The sequence below is a fragment of the Wyeomyia smithii genome, chromosome 1 (genome assembly GCF_029784165.1).
Source record: "Wyeomyia smithii strain HCP4-BCI-WySm-NY-G18 chromosome 1, ASM2978416v1, whole genome shotgun sequence".
Classification (NCBI taxonomy): domain Eukaryota; kingdom Metazoa; phylum Arthropoda; class Insecta; order Diptera; family Culicidae; genus Wyeomyia; species Wyeomyia smithii.
Genome location: NC_073694.1, coordinates 10,816,947 through 10,836,910, shown reverse-complemented (window position 1 = coordinate 10,836,910; position 19,964 = coordinate 10,816,947). Strand labels below are relative to the sequence as shown.

Below are 19,964 nucleotides of genomic sequence, written 5' to 3'. Positions count from 1 at the left end.
GCGCGTGTTCTTGTTTAGCATCTAATCCGAACGCTGTATTCCATTACCCGGCCACTTCTCGCCGTCAGGTTATCGGCCCAGTTGGATGGATGTTGTTTTTTCCACTCCGTGAGTGAAGATAGAATAAAAGAAATTGTCGCGTGGATTCTGTGTGTTTTGTGAGTTGAAATGGTTGACGCACGGTTCACCATTCCAAAACTAAACGGTACGAACTGGCAAACATGGAAGGTTCGCCTCGAGAATCTGCTATCTCGAGAAGATTTGTGGTACGCTATTGCCGACGAAATTCCTGAGGCGAAAACTGCAGCATGGAAAAGTGCAGATCGTAAAGCGAAAGCAACGCTATTTCTTTTGTTAGAAGACAATCAGTTGCATACGGTGAAGAATAGCGTACATGCCCGTGATGCTTTCAACGCTTTGAAAACCTATCACCAGAAAACGACTCGATCCGTTCGTGTTTCATTGTTAAAGAAACTATGTGGTACCAATTTACCGGAACAGGGTGATATAGAAAAACATTTTCTGGAAATGGACGAGCTTTTCGATAGGTTAGATTGTGCCGGTATCGCGTTAGACAAAGACATTAAAGTGTGTATGTTTTTGCGCAGTTTGCCTCCTTCTTTCGACACGTTAGTTACTACACTAGATGCTCGTCCCGATGAGGAAATTACGATAGAAGTTGTGAAATCTAAAGTGGGGGATGAATATTACCGCCGGCTAGAACGGGAAGGTGGTGTCGGTTCCGTTAAAACGGAGAAAGCGATGCGCTCCGCGGAAAACAATCAAAAGGAAAAGCGTGTATGTCACTTCTGTAAGAGGCCCGGTCATATTCGACGTAATTGTAGAAAGTTATTAGCGTCAAAAAGGGAAACAGAAAATGCCCCTAACAGAAAAGATGAGCAAGTGAAGGCAAAGGCTGCTCATAGTGAGAGAAATGTGGCGTTTACTGTTGCGGATGAAAAGCAGTGCTGGATTATCGACAGTGGAGCTAGTGCTCATATGACAAACGACCGTTCCTTCTTTAACACCATGAAGGAATTCGCTGGTGGTTGGATTACCATGGCGGATGGTAAGAAGACGCAGATCTTGGGTGAAGGAAACGGTGTTCTTTACGGCATAGACGGCGAAGAAAAAATTATGAAGATAAACGTGAGTGAAGTGAAGTTTGTGCCGGGTTTGTCGACCAGTTTGATTTCGGTTGCTAAGTTAGCACAGAAGAAATTGAAAGTTCATTTCGATGAAGAAAATTGTCGGATTATCAATCCGGAAAATGTTGTTGTCGCTACTGGTAGTCGATGCGGTGGTCTCTATCGGCTGCGGATTGCAGAGTCGTCTCTGAAGGCAACAGTTAAGCAGCACACTGATAACTGCCAACACCTATGGCATCGGCGCTTGGGCCATCGTGATTGGGCGGCTGTTGAACGCATCAATAAAGAGAATTTGGCTTCTGGCATGAAGGTAAGCGATTGTGGTCTGCGACTTAAATGTGAATGTTGTTTGGAGGGAAAGTTAGCCCGACCTCCATTCCCCGAAATTACTGAGCGTAAGTCGATTGAGATTCTGGACATTGTGCACACAGACTTGTGTGGTCCGATGAAAACCGTTACACCGAGCGGCAATCGTTACATTATGAATATAATCGACGATTACAGCCGTTTTACGGTAACGTACCTCCTCAAACATAAAGATGAAGCGGCCGAAAACATTAAAGAGTATATTCGGTGGGTGAATAATTTGCACGGTAGGAAACCGAGAGTTATTCGTTCAGATGGAGGAGGAGAGTTTAATAACAAAGACCTGCGAAACTTTTACCGTGAAGAGGGAATAAAACCACAGTTTACAACTCCCTACTCGCCACAGCAAAATGGCGTGGCCGAGCGAAAGAACAGATCACTCAATGAGATGGCTACTTGTATGTTGATAGATTCTGGTCTCGAAAAGCGCTTCTGGGGGGAGGCTATACTTACCGCCACCTATCTTCAAAACCGTTTACCATCGAGATCTATTCAAAAGACTCCATACGAATTGTGGTGGAAACGTTTGCCGGACTTGAGTCACGTTAAAGTTTTTGGTAGTGAGGCTTACGTGCTAGTTCCAGCTGAAAGACAAAGCAAGTTGGAGAGTAAGGCTCGGAAATTGACCTTTGTAGGTTACTCCATGGAGCACAAAGGCTATCGTTTCGTTGATCGTTCAACAAATCGCATAACTATAAGTCGGGATGTCAAGTTTATTGAACATGGAAACGACACTAGTTCTCTAGAGTTTCCCATGTCTGTATCTGTTCCAAATGCTGACGATGAAATCAAGTTGCTACCGTCTGAAGAAGAGTCGGTTGGCGATTCTGATAGCGATGAGTATCATGATGTTTCCGACAACGATAATGATGCAGAAGGGTGTCGACGATCGTATCGTTCGAACCGTGGTTTACTACCGAAACATTTTGAAGATTTTGTGTTGGATCATGCTGTAGGTATAGCGGCATGCGCAATTGAGGAACCCCTGGATTATCGCGAAGCGTTGAAAAAGCCGGAATGGCGAGAGGCGATGAAAGACGAACTGGCTTCTCATAATCGTAACGGAACCTGGAAGCTTGTCCCGCAGCTCAAAGGGCAAAAGGTAATAGGTTCAAAATGGGTCTTTAAGATTAAACGAAATGAGCAGAATGAAATCGTGAAACTGAAAGCCAGGATCGTCGCTCAAGGATATAGTCAACAGTTTGGGGTTGATTATGACCAAGTTTTTGCTCCTGTAACGCGTCAGGCAACTTTAAGAACGTTTCTAAGTGTAGCATCGAAGCAAAACATGGCTGTTAGACATCTTGACGTTAAGACGGCATATCTTAACGGAATACTAGAGGAAGAAATCATCATGCGTCAACCACCCGGTTGGGAAGTAAGCGGCAAGGAGGAGTTCGTATGTCAACTTAAGAGGAGCATATACGGCTTGCGGCAGTCAGCTCGCTGCTGGCATAAGCGGCTGAACGAAGCTTTAGTAGAGCTGGGGTTTAAACCGTCAAGCGCTGATCCTTGTCTGTTTGTGCGAAATATCGGTTCGGTGAAAGTGTTTCTCCTCGTGTACGTTGACGACATGTTGATAGGGTCGTCTGATGAACGCAAAGTGCTACGATTAATTGATTTGCTTAAAGAAAAGTTTGAAGTCACGTGTCTTGGTGATGTTCGGCATTTCCTAGGGATGGAAATACAGCGAGAAGATGGAATCTTTAAAATTCGGTTGAAAAATTATATTGAGAAGCTCATCGTAAATAATGGCATGGAATTAGCTAAGACAGCTAAATCACCAATGGAACCCGGATTTCTGAAGAATGAAGAATCAAGTGCAGGGTTTAAAGATCCAACGAAATACCGGAGTCTCGTGGGTGGGCTTTTATATCTTGCGTGTAATACTAGACCGGACGTAGCAGCGTGTACGGCAATTCTTGGCCGTAAGTTTAGTGATCCGACGGAAGCTGACTGGACTGCAGCAAAGAGAGTGCTCCGATATTTAAAGAAGACAGTTAACTACAGCCTGCGTTTAGGGGGAGATTTACGTCAACCGCTTGTCGGTTATTCGGATTCCGACTGGGCGGGCGATGTGAATAGTCGAAAATCAACATCTGGTTTTGTATTCTTTCACGGAGGAGCTCTGATATCTTGGGCGAGTCGTCTTCAAACTTCAATCGCTCTGTCGTCAATGGAAGCCGAGTACTTGGCGCTGAGTGAAGGTTGCCAAGAGACCGTGTGGTTGCGGCAATTGCTTTGCGATTTTGGTGAGGAGCAGGAGACTCCTACTGTTGTGAACGAAGACAACCAGGGGTGTATCGCGTTCGTTCGTACGGAACGATGCAATCGTCGATCCAAGCATATTGACACTCGTGAAAAGTTTGTTAAGAATTTGTGTGAGAAGAAGGTGATTGAATTGCGTTATTGTTCAACTGACCAAATGATTGCGGATGTTATGACAAAGCCTCTGGGTCCTAGTAAGCATCAACAGTTTTGTGAAATGATGGGTCTTGGAGATTGGAATGAACCCGATGGTCATTGAGGAGGAGTGTTGAGAAATACAATGACACACCTTTGTGTTATACCTTGCTTCTAATTAAAACGCACCTTTCAGAATACACACAGCACGCATCTGCTGTCATTCATTACCAACCTAACATTGTTCCTTGCGTTTTACTGCGTTTCACTGTATCCGTATACCAATCCAATAAAAGCAGTTTTACCAAACAGTCGCGCGTGTTCTTGTTTAGCATCTAATCCGAACGCTGTATTCCATTACCCGGCCACTTCTCGCCGTCAAAAAAAACTTGATTTTCCTATACAACTCCATTGATTCAATGGAGTTGTATAGGAAAATCAAATTTTTTTGATAAACATAGATTGCATACAGTAAAAGAAAGTATTAGAAAGATAGAATAATATATGAAAAGGATAACTAATAGCAGTTTTTCCGGTCATTAGGCAAAATGCTCGAAGAAATTTCATTTTACTACCACTACCACTACAGCGCCATCTCTTGGAATTGAACATTTTTTCGGGTGTCTCATTTAGATGGGTCAATGAATAAATCATAACCATTGATTGATGACACGTTCGATTTTAAGCATGTTAAAGATGCAGATTCTTCGGTAACCCTCAGACGGTAAAACTATCGCCTGCAGGAGGATCTGTGCATAATGGTGATAAAAAGTATTTTCCGAGTGGATGGTATCACTTGCGAAAAATACAACAGGGATCATCGATGTGGGTGATGAGAGTGAAGAGTAAGATGCCAAATGTCTCAGGTGGTGACTAGCTGCAGCTCGTTGACATCTGACTGCAATAGACAAGATCGACAAGTTATTCAGGCTAGACTGCTTCGAATAACGCCTCTGCTCTCATGAAATCTCACTGCACGTTAAATGCGAGTATTTCACATGAACTTCAGTTGAGAACGTCCTCTACTACTATTCCTGCTGCGAGGTTTTCGAAATCTTGGGATTCCCATTAGAATACCTTGTTCAGAAGCCTCGTTGTAGACTATCAACAGCTCTTGAACAAATTTTTCCAATTGTTGTTCATTCACAAGAACAAAATTTTTAGTCTTAATACCTCAAAAATCCATTGATACTTTTCCTACGAGCGATGAGTTCTTGTTTAAATTTCTCCAACCGTTATTAATGGGTCTCGCCAGTTGTGGCGTTTGTTGAGTTGTGTTGGGCATCATCAAATGCTGTAGGAGGTTCAATTTCCAATTACGAAGTACATGGCTGCTTTTCTAACGCTCCAGTATAAAACTCTCTTGTCCCTCTACTTCTCTATTGGCCAGTATGGGGTTGTGTGGCTCAGCGTTATTTATGTTCCGTGTGCAACAGTAGTTTTCAAAAATAGCGCTGACAAATTGGCGGTCATTATCTAGTGTTATTGTCCTTGGGTACTCCTGACGGATAAAAATGGGCTCAATACGCAGATTTCCTAGTAGTGGCTGAAACAGTCCACTATCCAGCTCCGTCAGAGCGATCTCCCTGACCTACAGAAAACGTCAAAATGGGCTGCTTGCACTGTCCGCCATTGCCGCTCGTGAGAAGCTGGATAACAAAAATATATTACCCGTTTTGTAGGGGTCCCAGAGAGTTCATGGCAACATAGATCTAAGGCTCACTTGTCAATTTTGCGTACATAGGCTCGAGTGCTGGAGGGCGACACACACCGATTTCTGGCTACCACTCTCTGTCTCTAAGACGTAAAATCATTGAGTCTCTTCTGGGTGAGCTGCATGGACCAGCATTCGTCGACGTAGTTGGCGTGGGATTCCTAATTTATTTATCCTCTGATGACGTATCCCTCAAGCACACTTAGGTCTTTCTGAAAAGGTGCGTAGTCCCAGACGCTCGCTCGGATAGTTTCATCTGCCCATCTATCAGCTGAATAGGCTTGCTTGACAGAAAGTCACTCTTGATCTGATTCTGTTACTTTCCCCCCCTCCTCCTTGATTGCGTTCTAGTTATGATAGGTAGCTGCGGGGTGAACGAAAGACTGTTGTTTCAGAACATCATGATTGATACGAGCCTTCGTTCCGCCTTTAGCCAATTCTTTTCACACGAGCGTCATACTTTTCGTTCGTAATCGGAAAGTCCAATTCCTTCAGCTTGTTGAAGAGAAAGCTGAGTGTTCCTTCAGCCATGAGCAAGTTAGCATCTGGCGTCTACACGGTAAGAGTCGAAAACTCATTAATGGGTACTTTTTCAACCATTTCGCCAAAAAGTGAGCCAACCCATTTAGTGGGTAAACTCGATTTACCCATTAACGGGTATACCGATTAAACGTCAAAAACTGGGTACAATTTCACTCATTTTAAGAAATAAATTTTCTCAAGGAAATGGGTGAAATTTTACCCATTATTAAACAAACGGAAATTTTGTGAAATTTTTGTCAAAAAAATAAAAAGAAGTGAAAGTGAAATCAAATATTTTTAATTATTTGCAAAAATGAATCTTATTTATGAATACAGGAGTATTTCACCTGCTATCATCAATTGTCAGAATCGCTATTCTCTGCAACAAAGCCAATACCATACGGATAGTGAACATTCTTGACCTACACACTAAATCCAAAAAAAGTCGTTCGGTAATTTTTTTTACAATAATCCATCGGTAAAGTGTAATGATACCGGTTTTCCTGCAAAAAAGCATCAAATTAACGACTGTTCTGTAAGATCTGTAAGTTTTACCAAAATTCTGTTAACTGTTACCGAAATTTTTGCTTAATTTTACATTCACCGAAATTTGTATAACTTTTTACCGAACAACCTGTAAAAATGCCAAATTGCGAATGTGGTGGCCATTTTTCTCATACGTGCAACCGTGCAAGACGCGAATATTTTCTACTGGTGCTGCTGAGTTGTTTTAATTGTTGTTGTGTGTAAATATAGGATATTTATAATTTGGAAAGTGTTAATGAATGTACGAGTCGCTAACATTTTTCGTAAGTGATCTGGTTGATTTAGTTTGATTTTAGACGGTACCAGCAGGCTCATTTCTAACCGACTTTTCTGCCACCGGTATTTTTTACAGGTGCGTTCGGTATTTTTGTTCATTTTTAAAGTTTCTTTCGGTAAATTTTACTGGCTGCTCAGTTTGAAACATTACCAAAAAGCTGCGAAAATTACCGACCACTCGGTTGGTGGTTTCACAAACTGTTCGGTAATTTTCGGAAACACCGAAGTTTCACTGAACGTTCAGCTGTTGAGATTCCGGTAAAATTTTACCGAATTCGGTGTTTTATTTTAAGTGTGTAATATAAAAAATCTCACATTGTAAAATTTAATACTTGATATAACATACTCTTTAACTTGCAACTTCTTAAACGACGCAGTATCAAATCTCTTTTAAAGTCCTTCCATGGCAATTGTTGACAAGTAATAAGCAAAACAGATCGTAGAAGTTACGCGTGCGAACAAATCGACAGTAGTATCGAAGTATTTTTTCACCCGTTAATGGGTAGACAAATGACCCATTTTTTTTCTAAGAACATGTCTTTCTAATGCGTACAATTTTACCCATTTCACATTTTTAAATTTACCCATTTTTTTGACAGCCGCATATGATAGAAAAAAATGGGTACAACAATACCCATTAATGGGTTTTCGACTCTTACCGTGTAAGAGCATCCGAAGTCAGTTTTATGATCTGTAAGCAGTGTTGCCACATACTCATCTGTGCGTAGCTTTAAAAATATTTATCATCTGTACTTTTTATGAAAAAAATCTGTACCATTGAAACATAGTTTATTTCGTAAATCATCAAAAAAAATTGTGATTTTTGTACATTGTTTCGCAGAACTTAGACTGCATTGACTTTGTTAATATAATTTTTGAACTACGACCTCGCTTATCAATTAAACTTTTCGATTTCAAGATTGCGTTCATTGTATCGTTGCTGAGTCTATTTCGTAGTTTGGTTTTATTATTGTTGTATTGAGAAAAAATCCGCTCTACGGCTGCAGTGGAATGAGGCATTATAAGAATGTTAAAAATGAAACATCTAAGTGCTGGAAATACATGCGAACCGTCAAATATTTTCAGACAGACGATTCTCGTCCACCAGCCTTGCACTTGCACGTTTTCTTCAATAGCGATTTTTCTTCGAAGCAATTTTACCTTTACAACGCGAAATTCGTTCTCCAACTCTTGCATTTCCCCATCGTAAAATCCAGGAAACGCGTCCAATATCCTACTGATTCTTGGTAATTCAGAAATGTTCCTGTGATTTACAATGCAGCAGCCTTGAGAATTGGATCGTTGAAATCAAACCGCTTTCGCATTTGTTTGACCAGCTCCAAAAAAAAAACTTTTTTGCTTATCACTGTCCATTGATTTATATTCTTCTTCTGCTGTCATACCAACATAAATACTTTTTACACTTTTCAAATATTTTTCAAATTTAGCAGCATTGTTTTTACGAATTTTTCTTGGCAGATATTAGTAACAACTGTTCTATAAAAATCTTTTAAAACCTCATGCAACATTGTAAATTCGGGTTTTTCAGGCTGATATATACGATTAAGTTTGTTTATTTGAGGAAGAATATAATCAAGAAAAAGCAACAGAGGCTTAGTCATAGGGTCTTGAAGGTGTGTCAATATTTTGTACGTAGTTTGATTTCTGTCAACGTTGTATTGGAACTGGAAAAACAAATTTAACTCAGAAAACCGAATAATAGATCTCTTGACTACTGCCTCCAATGAAAGTCAACGAGTGGCAGATGGGTGTAACATTTTGAGGGGTTTTAGTTCAAGTATCTGCTGAATCAGATCAAATTGACTAGTCCTTTTTGGACTGTTTAATATATAGCTGTATATATCTTTTAATAATTGTTCGAGATAATCAGGAATTTTCTCGCAAGCATAACTCGCACATAATGCTAAAGAATGGCACGTGCATTTTGTAATTACTAAGTCTGGACAATAAACTTTAAACAACCTCATCACAGAGTTAGTTGATCCCATCATAACAGCAATCCCTTTAACCGGGTCATATAAGGAAAACCATCCTTACGAAATTGGTCAATTATCACATCGTATATGGTTTTGTGTTCAACAGCAGTACCGAGCGATACTGCAGCGTAAAATTCGTCACGTATCTGAATGTCACTTTGTTCCACGTCGCAAATTTTCACCACCATTGCCAGCTTCGTGGCTTCAATGTTCGTCGAATCGTCAATGATTAACGAGAAGTTATACTCTTACGTTTTCCCCACTAGATCCGTATGCATACCCTAAGGAATCGCTCGATCATCGCTTCGGTAATATTCCAACGTGCTCTGACATCTAACAGAAGGTTCAAGAGCTGTTGGGAAGATTTCTTTAGTTTTTCTTGCAGCAGACCTCTATTGATCGAAGATTCTCGGAACATTTTAACAATTTTTCGGACCTGCTCGAAAACACCGCTGAAGCTGCTATTGTACAATCCTGGACGAAAAAAAAACAATGTAAAAATGCATATAAAAAGTTCTAGAACTCAGAATTCACCCAAGTCTTCGATATCATCTTCATCTGCGATTCAAATCCGAGCCTGCCCACTGAGAACGAATTCAGCACACCACTTCTCCACAGCTAGAGAAAAATCGCGACCTACGTAAACCTAACAATTAATTCAGAAACCGGTCTATGTCATGTACTACACTTATCTAACGCGGCAATACCGTTCACAAACACGAACGAATTTAAACTGAATTACGTGAACGATATTCAGCGCAAGTGGTGAGCAGTAGAGATCCTCAGAGGGAGAGATAAGCGATGAAAAAGAACCGCCAATTTGGCAACTAGGTTTCACATATCAGAGGTGCCAAAATTCTTCTCAAAGCGCAATGTTCACTAACTTTTTTATTCGGCTCGTATAACTGATGGTGACGGTGGAAGTCCTGGAGAATAATATAGTGCATCACAAGAAATGTGAAGGTGTTAACTTTTATGTTTATGTTTAATTTTACATACTTTCATCATTATTCTGTAGACCATACAAAGGGTTTGTGAACCACCAGTTAAAAATTACAGTGATGAAGCAACTTTGGAGCATTCTCAATTCATGTTTTAGCAATAAAACATGAAAAACGTGTAAAAATAAATATATTCTTCATTGAACCTTATTGCAGTACCTTTCAATATGTTACCTTTCTCGTTCGTTTGGCTCGCAACACTCTCTTCGCATATCTCTCCCTCTGAGTATTGCTAGTGAGCAGTTGTCATGTTGGGTACACGCTCTTTGGGTACACTGCCGTATCCGAATCAGGGTTATTTTAACTTATACACGCTCTCGAGGTGGTATCCAAAATTAGGGAAATTTTTCACAATTCATTTACATTTTCATTTACACAATATTTCTGGAATAGAAAATGTCGCAAAAGGTCAACAAAATACAAAGGGACAAAAATATAGAAAAAATGCAAAAGAAAGAAAAGTTTATCTGGAAAGATCAGGAAAGCTAAAAAAGTTTAAAAGAAGATACAAGGTTTAAAAATACAAAAGAGGTTGAAAATGTCTCAAAAGGGTAAAGTTATACAAGATGGACAAGTTCAAAAATATTAGTCGCCAATAAATTGGAGAATTTTTTAAAAACAAAACAGGTTATACACTGTAAAAAATCGACACATTACTGCCAAGTGGATTCCACTAACTTCTGTGCAAATAGATGAAACATTCCATATTCACGTGGAATACACTTGAGTTTCAGTTCACAGCACAAAATCAAGTGTCAAGTGACACTTCGGTTTGCCATGTCATGCATACCAAAATCAATCATTTTACACTCAGATTTCAATGGTTACACACGTCAAATACCAAAACACGTTAAAATACCGTAAATTCCAATAAAAATCGATATGGGTCGATATAATATAATGATTACACTGAGAAAAGTCCCGTAGTAACCAGTACCATACGAGGGTAAAAATAAAAACAAAAAACCACTAAATTTCGGTAGAAAACATTCTACATTTGAATTTACCACAAATGTTGTTGATTTTATCACGCAATGTAAAAAATGTTTCCATGGTAAAATCTACCATGTTGTAGTAAAATCAAATACGAATGAGGTTGAATTAAATACGTTTTTTGTTTTCGCAGCAAATCGAATTACAGTCAGTTTTACCATGGTTTTGAGCATGGTAGTTCTAACTATGTTTGCAGTAAAAATAACTGCAATACATGTTTAGTGAGCAATCCCAACTGATCAGAGCCCCAAATAATGATGGATAATAATAGGGATCCATTAGAAATGGTTTTAATTTATTTATTACGAGATACATTTCACAAAAATACAATGTTCAATCTACAATCATACAATTTTAACAATTTTTATTTAACACATCATCCTATGTAAAAAAACATCTTCAGTCTTACATAATTTTTGCCTTCTGAACTGTAAATGTGGACAGGTGGCCCATAAAACTGATCAATGTTTACCTTCAGTAATCGAATCGCTGTTTAAATGTTCAAGTAACTGAAGAGAATAATGATCTTTGAGTTTGCATGTGCCAATAAATATATATAATCTATCAGAGTTGCTAGTATTTCCATAAATGTAGTCAAAATCTTCGTCAATCTGAAAAATAAAACAAAGCATATGTTAATCTTTTGGAAGAAAATGGTGCGTAACTTTAATTAGCTAGACGCCAAATGTTTCTATCATTCAGAAAAAAATAAAATAAAAAAATTGATTCACCAGTATGTATCCGTTCGGGTCTTTAATTCGTGGCCAGTCATTGAGAACATTCGATTTATTGGCATCCGTTTCTTGTTCTATAGCCTTACAACGAAGCAACACAGATTTTTCCAGTTTAGTTGAATTTTTTCGAAAGGATCCAAGTTATTCCGCAGCCAGTTTTTGATAGCAGTTTGAAGCTCGATGTACAGATGATGGAATTTTTGATTTGAAAAACAACCGACAATATCGATCGGTTTTCTAAAAAAAAAAGAGTAGACGGATATACATTACACTTTGTTGTCATACTTCGACGTAGTTAGCTCGAACTGCCCGAAATTAAAAAAATATTGTCGCTCGAGTTGGAAACTGAGTTACTCAACTCGCGACAATCGATTCCGCGGAAAAGAATGAACCCCAATTTTGGAATTTGTTTCAAGAAAAACGATATTTTATATAACAAATAACAATGTTTCGAGACATCAGGATAAATTGCTACAAACCTGCACCGTAAACCGGGAAGACATGACTTAAGGAATGGCTATACGAGGTGAAGTCGATTATATTTATCTTGATTTACTACGCCGTGGCGATGAAAAAGTAAGTTGATGTTTTCAACAACGCAGTAGTTTATGGGTCGTATTAACTTCGAAACAATTGAGAAACAACCCAATAACTATTAAAACAAGTAAATCTAACATGGCTCTTACAATCCGATGATAGGTCTGATGTTTTGGATTTGTATTTCTTCCAAGGATCAAAAACTTTTGTCCGACGTTTAGCGGAAATAGTTTTGTTACGCTTGTGGAATCGGTCATACAATAGTCCAGAAGGGTGCAATTTTCCAGCTACTGAATCACGAGGATTGTAGTAGGTCTCCTAAAATTAATAAAGTATTCGATTATGCTCAATGGTACCGGTAGTTGGGGTGAATCGAGAAAACTAGGGCAAATATAATAAATTTTGATAGACTCTTTTTGATAAAACAGTCTAATATTTTAAAGTAAGGTAAATTTTTATGCAAAATTTGAATCAGCGGTTTCTCAAACGATTCTTATACACTGAGACCATCACCAACTCTCACGTACGAGAACATCTTACTCACGTATGGTAACATTTTATTTAAAATGGTGATGGTTTTCATGAATGTTAAAAATTACTGCTATTTCCGTTGAAAATCGGGCTGCAATCAATTGTGCGAAACGTTCCATGTCCGGAAGATGAAAGTACTCATTGTTGGCAGTGTAAAAATCAACTATAGTGTGAGCCAAAGAGCGCTTGTGTTCATCCTCCAACTTATGATTTTTCTCGTAGTATTGGGAAACAATTTTTCCCTTTTCATTTCTCGGTAAAATATCGAGCAATAAGCTGTTTGTATCAGCTGTTGGGAGTAATTTGTGCTTGAATGATCCTGGATGAAAAGTGCAGTCTTTTTCACTTCGGGGTCTTGAAGGAACTAGTTCGTTCATATGGCTACCGGCAGGCAATTCCTGTGTTCGAAACCGAACAGAATCATTCCATTTTTTTAGTTTTGCACGAAGCGCATGCTTGTGACCGTTCCACTTTAGAACTGAAAATATGTCGTCCAGTGCCTTATGATCCACGATTTTTAAGTAAGGTAAGGTTATTCTGTGATCTGAAATCGCGATGAATAACTTTAATAAAAAACAAAACATAAATTTTTACACCTTACCGATCAGGATGTCATATACAGTTGAATCCAGGTCCCAATCTTCCACAAAAAGTTTCCTTAGTTCCGGTATGTCGTCTTTTTCTGAAAATAAACGAAAAACAGTACTTTAACTTTCCGAAACTGCATATACTTATTAAAATGAACTCTCACCATTAGTATGCTGCCCTTCTTCTGGATTTGTTTGTATGACAAAAACGATGTCATTATCAATTTGATTTTCAGCTGCCATTTATATTATCATAAACTAAAATACCGAAAATACCACAAGACAAAAACAGTTTCCGCTATGACGCGCACTAGCCAACTGTGTTTCTCAAAATGGCAGGCATGCAAAATCGCGCAACAACAACACTGTCAAAAATACTATGATCATAATAAAAATAAAAACCATTCATTTTTAAAACTAGTGCAATATCAGTCGGCATTACCATGTGGCATGGTAACATGAAAAATTATGCATGGTATTTTCAAGCATGGATATTTTTAACGGTACTATACAAGATTTTGGAAATCGCACAGTAATTTTTACTGAAGCATGTTTGTGCTGACTGTTGAATCTATTAAAATTACTGTGAGCTGGCGTGGTAAATTTAAACGCACTTGAATGGTTCGTGTTACTGCACATTTTTTCTCAGTGTAGGTTCGTTTATTGACATTCATATGTAAAGAGCATTAGGGATTAGCGTGCGATTTTTTTTTCAGTGTAAACGGTAAAAATCGAGGGGTAAGACAGTGAGTAAATTTGAGGTTTTCCGAGTTTTTCTAAGAAAACATGAAAAATAAAGATCAAATCTGAGTAACTCTCGTGTCTCTGAATATCCTTTTACTTTAAAACTTTTTTCCACCGCAATTCTACACATGAATGTTGCTTGGTCCCACCGTTGATATAGACCTTCTTACGTACGAATGTGTTAGTGCACCTAGACAAATTAGCAGCTGGACAAATATTCAGTTGAGCACTCATTATATGTTTTAAACTTGTTTCTGAATAACTTTTTTCATTCGTGATCATAATCAACCAAAAAGGGTAAAAAGTGATAAAAGTCGAAGCAACGAGATGCGATGATTTTCAGTTTGAAGGAAACAAAAGCAACTTTACATGGATTTACACGTTTACTAGTGTGCGTAGGTGAAGAGTCACTCATCTCTATATATATTTCTAGCTCTCAAGGTAATCAAAGATGTAAATCATCTGGATATTTTGGAGTAATATTGAGTAAATTAGAGTTACTCCCAAGTATAAGGGTAACTCCGAGCCTTTGGCATCCCTATACCGAGTAACAGTGAATGACAATGATCTCATGTCCTGGGCTCAAATTAATTTGTGCCCGCTGTCAGCAGTAAGATAAAGAAGTATGAAAAGAAGCGGTGATATGCTATCTCGTTTACACATATGTTGAGATGGCACCGTTAAAAATATTTCAAGTGGGTATTTTTTAATGGTCAAAATTAAGTTTAAAAGTTAAAGAATATTTAAACAGGCCGAAACAAAAATATAATCAATATTATCAAAGATCAAAAATGCTCCAGAAAGCCAAAAATTAAAAAAAAATTAAATAAAAAAGATTGAAACGATGTCAGAAGTAACAGAAAAGAGTTAAAAATGGTAAAAAGACGTAAAAAGTAATAAAAATCGACAAAAATGATCACTAATGTCGAAATGTTGGAAAATATTCATTAGATCGCAAATATCAAAGATAATACTACAAAGCGTCGAAAAAGTAGAAAAAAATTATTTCTGTCTTAGACGGTCAAGAATATCAAAATAAGTCAAGAAAAACAAACATTTTGTTCAAAAAGAGATTGAAAATGTCAAATGGTTATATCACAGACAAACAGACGCGCCACTCGATGACGATTTCATCGATCAGAAAAATAACGATAATTTTGAAATTTTGCTTAGTGAACAATAATGCCGCTAGTGTCGCTATAAGCAAGCGTGCACTCCCATTAGCAAATACAAAATCCGTTTTACGAAAATAAGTTAATAGACAATAAGCTCACGGGGGGCGCATGAGTGTAACATTTCGAATATGGACGAAGATTTTCGAGGATTTTTCTTCGAAAAGGCACGTCTGTTTGTCTGTAATTATAACTTAAAAACATCAAGAATAATAGAAATGACAAAATATAAAAGTAAAAAATGTTGAAGAAGATTAAAACTGATAAAAAAGATTAGAATGTTGGAAGGTGTTGACAACACTAATAAGTAACCTGAAATAAATCAAAAACTCAAAAGATTTTTCATCCATGAAATATGCAATAAATAAGTTTAAAAGAAGAATCAAATGTATCAATAACGTTGAAAAAAAAAACAATTATATGAAAAATGTCGAAGATAAAACGATTCCGAAAGAGGTAAAAACTTTTAAAAATATTAAAAATAAAAGAGTTCAAAATTGCAATATGAAACAATATGATCGATGAAAAGATGAAAAAAGTCGAAGAAAAATCAATTTTAAATGTGAACATTTAAAATAGACCATTAACGTTAAAATTGCCAAACCTATTTAAAAACGGTCAAACTGGTCCTGAAGCTGAAGTTTACAAAAACAAGGTAAAACATGTCGCATAAAGTCAAAAATATCACAAAAGGTCAAATATCTCGAATCACCAAATAAAAATTCTAAAATTTTCACCACGGTTTAAAATAGCAAAAATTCCCAAATATATATGTTGGAAAGGCTAAACTGGACGTCAAAATAAGGTTAAACGGACAAAAATGTCGAAGAACATTAAAAAATATCAAACATATCAGAGATGATTAAGTAAGAAAATGATGTGAAAAAATTTGATGGAATGTAAACAAAAATCAAAACTATCAAGATGCTAATGAATAATTCCAAAATAGCTCAAAAAGGGCCAGAAAAAACAAAATAGGACAAAAATTTTAAATTGTCATAAGTCTGAAAACTATGTAGAAATGGTAAAAATATCCAAAAGGTCAAAAACTTTATTGATTATTTATAATCTATGCTTTCTCTGACATTCAGTTTGCCTATTGTCAAGATCAACCCTGAATTGCACTTTTTCGCGCAGAAGCCCAACACGAAAAAGTTTCCCCACACGAAAACCTTACCTGCCAGCCGGTTTTAATAAATCAGTATTGCCACCAAAACGACACAGAGGTCAGCATCACTAGCTACTCTGGTGGTTGCCTCCGCTAACAAACTGACAGCCACCTAGTCAAAAGCAACACACAAAAAGTGCCAGCAAAACACGACCGCGCCGGCCGGTCACGTTAGTTTTCATCCGTCGTCACGTCAGCTGCTTTGCGTTTCCCGTCGATCGACGTCGCCGTCGCCGTCGTCGTCGTTGTCGGGCGTCGTTCTCAAGCGTACGGATTACCGTGTGCTGTGCGCGCGCGTTCAGTTCGCTGTCAACCGTCGTGGAGTTTGCACGTGAATACAATTAGGTAGGATAGAAGGAGTTTGTGTTCAGAGTGTTCCAGTGTACCTAGTTCTTAGTTCTAGATCCGTCGTTTCGTTAGTATACTTTTTGCGGTGGGTGTTAGTAGCATTGGGTGGTGTGCAAGGTGAGCGGTTCTCCGGGCTGAATGAGGCCTATTGATCGATCGTTGGTTCTCCTGTGTGTGTGGGGGTTTCTGACATCAGCAGGCGATTGACGATCGAAGGAAGTGGATCGCGGGGCTTTGATTTGCCTTATTTAGTAATAATTAGCACTTTTGGTGTGGTGCTAACTGGCGGAGAAAGAAGATGTTAACAAGTCTCTCGACTAGTTAATCGACGACCTCGGCGTCGCTAATAGGTGTGACGAATTGATTACGGAAACCCGCTTATCTATCGCGTTGGTGAAGTTCGGACACGAAACAGAAGCTGGAGCTGGGCTAAGTAATGAGATGATTTTCCATCGCCGCCGTGCGATGCGATCGGCGACGAAAAGCAAGTGAAAAGCAGTGCGGGAAAAGCGAACGCGGTGTGAAAAACGTTCTATTAATAAACGGCGTGTGATGAAAATGAAAACATGTGCACGAGTAGAGGATGTGAATTTTCCGTTACACTTGTGTGTCTCGTAGGATTCAGTATCGGTTTGAGTCGGACACATGTGCGTTGGAGCAGCACTAGCAGGCGGCGTCTTCCCACGTGCGGTACCACCGTGTGTGCTTGCGTCTCTAGTAGGCGTGCGCACTCGGTGACTTTGTGACTAATCCTCCAACGCAAAAAAAAAAAAACAAAAATTTGGCTCACGAACGCGGGCGCAATCGCAATCGGAACTGCGTTCATTGAGAAAGTTTGAAAATTATGTAATTTTCTTCTCGATTCCGTGGTCAGAGAGACAGGGGCAGACAACGGACAGATAAACGGTGGGAGCTGTCGATGATGGATGTCAGGGACAAGCGGTGATGAAACGTCGTGTGCTATATTCTGGTTAGAAAATGCAGGTCGCGTCGAGGTTCTGGTGGAAAGCGTTTGTGTGTACAGAGTTTTTCTGTTCAGTTTATTTTTCCTTATTTTTGCAAGTGAATTTCCGAAAGTGGTTTGGTTTACTGTATGATTAATAAACTGTGCTTGTGATTCATTTCTACTTTGAAGAAGCAGTGAACTGTTGTTGATTGAAATGTCGGAAGCAAACTAAATGTGTATAGATTAGTCTTGGACAGTTTTTGAGATTTTATTTCGAAAACTGATGAATCATTTTTTTTCTCAAGTTGTTTTGGCTTTTCAATTCTTATTATTTTTTGTGAATAACTTATAAAATTTCAAAATTTTGTTTCTACTGCCAAAGCATATAAAAACTTGCCAATTCGGGGTGTTATCTGGAATTTAACAAAAAAGCAAAATTGCACAAAAATTTAGAAAATCTGTACTAAGTGACTTAAAGAAAATTACAACTCCAATAGTTTTTACTTCTTTTGTATCATGTTTTGTTACTTGCCAACAGCTAAAACTTTCAAATTTTTAACACATTTCCTATGCGCTCTAATAATTTTCGAATTTTCGTCTTTTTATGATACATTTTTGACAATACTGATTTTTTCGTAGTTTTAGATTATTCCTTTTTCAATATTCTCTTTCGTCATTTTTAATATCCTTTTTGTAAATTTTTATAATCTTTTTTAAATTGATTTGCTTTTTTTCATTCTTACTAAGTTTTCATTCAATTTAATTACATATTTGGCTCTCTTTTGATACTTTTCGCTGATTGATTACTTGAAATTCGTTGATATCTGAAAGATTTTGGTGCGCGTTCAGCAAGTATCTGACGCTATTTCAAAACGTTTTGAGGACGTTTTATGATATTTTCACCATGCTTTTGACACAAGACACTTTGCTAGTAGACGCCTTTGACACAATCTATAATATTTACGACCACTTTTCAACAAGTTTTCGACACTCTTTGACACAATTCTGGCAAGTTTCTGTCTTTTTTACTATTTTTTGAAACATTTTGAACACATTTCTAACCCTTTTTTGGCACTTTTTAACCCATTTTTTGGTCACTTTTTGTTTTCAAATTTCAATTTTACATCCTTCGTCGTCATTTGCATGTCTTTGCAAGTGTTTGACAACGAATTTGACAAAGTATCATGAAGCTCCTTTATCTTATATCCATTCCTCAGCAGGAGTGACGTATTCCAGAATGTTCGAATCGGACATTGGATCACTACAAATTGCGTTACTGTCTACATCACGATGATCCCTAAATGATACTACTGGTCTACCGAAAAGAGCTCATCTTCCGCCAGTACCGCATTCTGTTGAACCCCGATAATTTCTCTTCGAACAAGCTCACCTACTGGAATTTCATCTTCTTCATTTGAAAAACAGCCTTCCGAAATTTATTCTGGGTAGTTTCTGCCATAACATTAGCGAGACAAATCTTGGAAATCAATTTGATGGCATTCAATACGGTAATGGTTTTTTTTGTCTATATTTTTGAGGCTTTTAGCCGGCGGCTGATTCACCTCATTGTAATGGCTGATTCCTTAGGCCAGGAGCGGAATTTATTAATAACTTAACAAGGAAATTTTTTGATGTTATACCTGTTCTGTTTCCATATTAAGAATTCTTTCCTTCACCAGCTCATAATTATAGTGGTGCTTCAAAGTTTTGACAATGAGCATAGTTACTGAGTGGGATCATCGATCAAAGGAGGCATCGAGTAAGGTAAATATCAACTATTGGGAGCGCGTTCACATGGAAAATCCAAGGAACTGAAAATATCATCGAGCAATGGTAAATACCGACTCGTCGAACATCGAATCATGTGTATTTACTGATTTTACGTTACTATCAATTTTACGGCGTTTTTATGAGCCTTTGAAGCGCCTTCAGCACGTTATGAATGTCGACTGTTTTTTGGCTCGTTTTTGACATTTCAATCAAGTTTTTGGTGAATGAAATGATTCCGAGCCACCACTTCTAATTTTCAAAGACACAAGACTCGGAAAAAGTTAATGCGTTCTCTGTGAAAACATAAAATAACATGTTGGCATCACCACGGCAAACATGTAATAATGTTTTCCCGGGGGACCCATTAACTATTACCGAGTCTTGCGCGTTTGAAAGTTCGAAGCGGTGAGTCGAAGTCGGCCATTTTTGATTTCAACACAGTTACATCCTAAACACGGTTT

The 19,964-nt window shown here is 38.1% G+C and overlaps 3 protein-coding genes and 1 pseudogene across 8 annotated transcripts in view; 2 read left to right on the top strand and 2 right to left on the bottom strand.

The window, feature by feature from the left end:
- Nucleotides 1–3,300: 3,300 nt before the first annotated feature.
- LOC129716564 (uncharacterized) lies at nt 3,301–4,041 on the top strand. The gene has a single exon (XM_055666397.1). It carries the CDS (start codon nt 3,301–3,303, stop codon nt 4,039–4,041), a length of 741 nt encoding a protein of 246 aa, XP_055522372.1.
- A 2,019-nt stretch (nt 4,042–6,060) lies between these two features.
- Nucleotides 6,061–11,041, bottom strand: LOC129716563 (uncharacterized; annotated as a pseudogene).
- Nucleotides 11,042–11,851: 810 nt separating this feature from the next.
- LOC129733819 (uncharacterized) lies at nt 11,852–13,678 on the bottom strand. Of its 2 annotated transcripts, XM_055695336.1 has the most exons (5): nt 13,520–13,678; nt 13,370–13,450; nt 12,837–13,312; nt 12,387–12,555; nt 11,852–11,937 (listed from the first exon to the last, which is right to left on the bottom strand). In XM_055695336.1, coding segments are annotated over exons 1-5 (807 nt in total). In that variant the 5' UTR covers nt 13,599–13,678; the 3' UTR covers nt 11,852–11,935. The 2 variants fall into 2 exon arrangements, with proteins under 2 accessions (XP_055551311.1, XP_055551310.1); XM_055695335.1 differs by lacking the exon at nt 11,852–11,937 and having other exon boundaries at nt 12,281–12,555.
- A 3,063-nt stretch (nt 13,679–16,741) lies between these two features.
- Nucleotides 16,742–19,964, top strand: part of LOC129722405 (integrin alpha-PS2) — a 180,590-nt gene continuing 177,367 nt past the window's right edge. For 2 of the 5 annotated variants that reach the window (XM_055675850.1, XM_055675813.1), the window contains exon 1: nt 16,742–16,904. The gene's annotated coding sequence lies outside the window, so the exon portion shown is untranslated. The remainder of the gene's footprint in view (nt 16,905–19,964) is intronic. The other 3 variants (XM_055675822.1, XM_055675841.1, XM_055675831.1) reach the window with 3 other exon arrangements.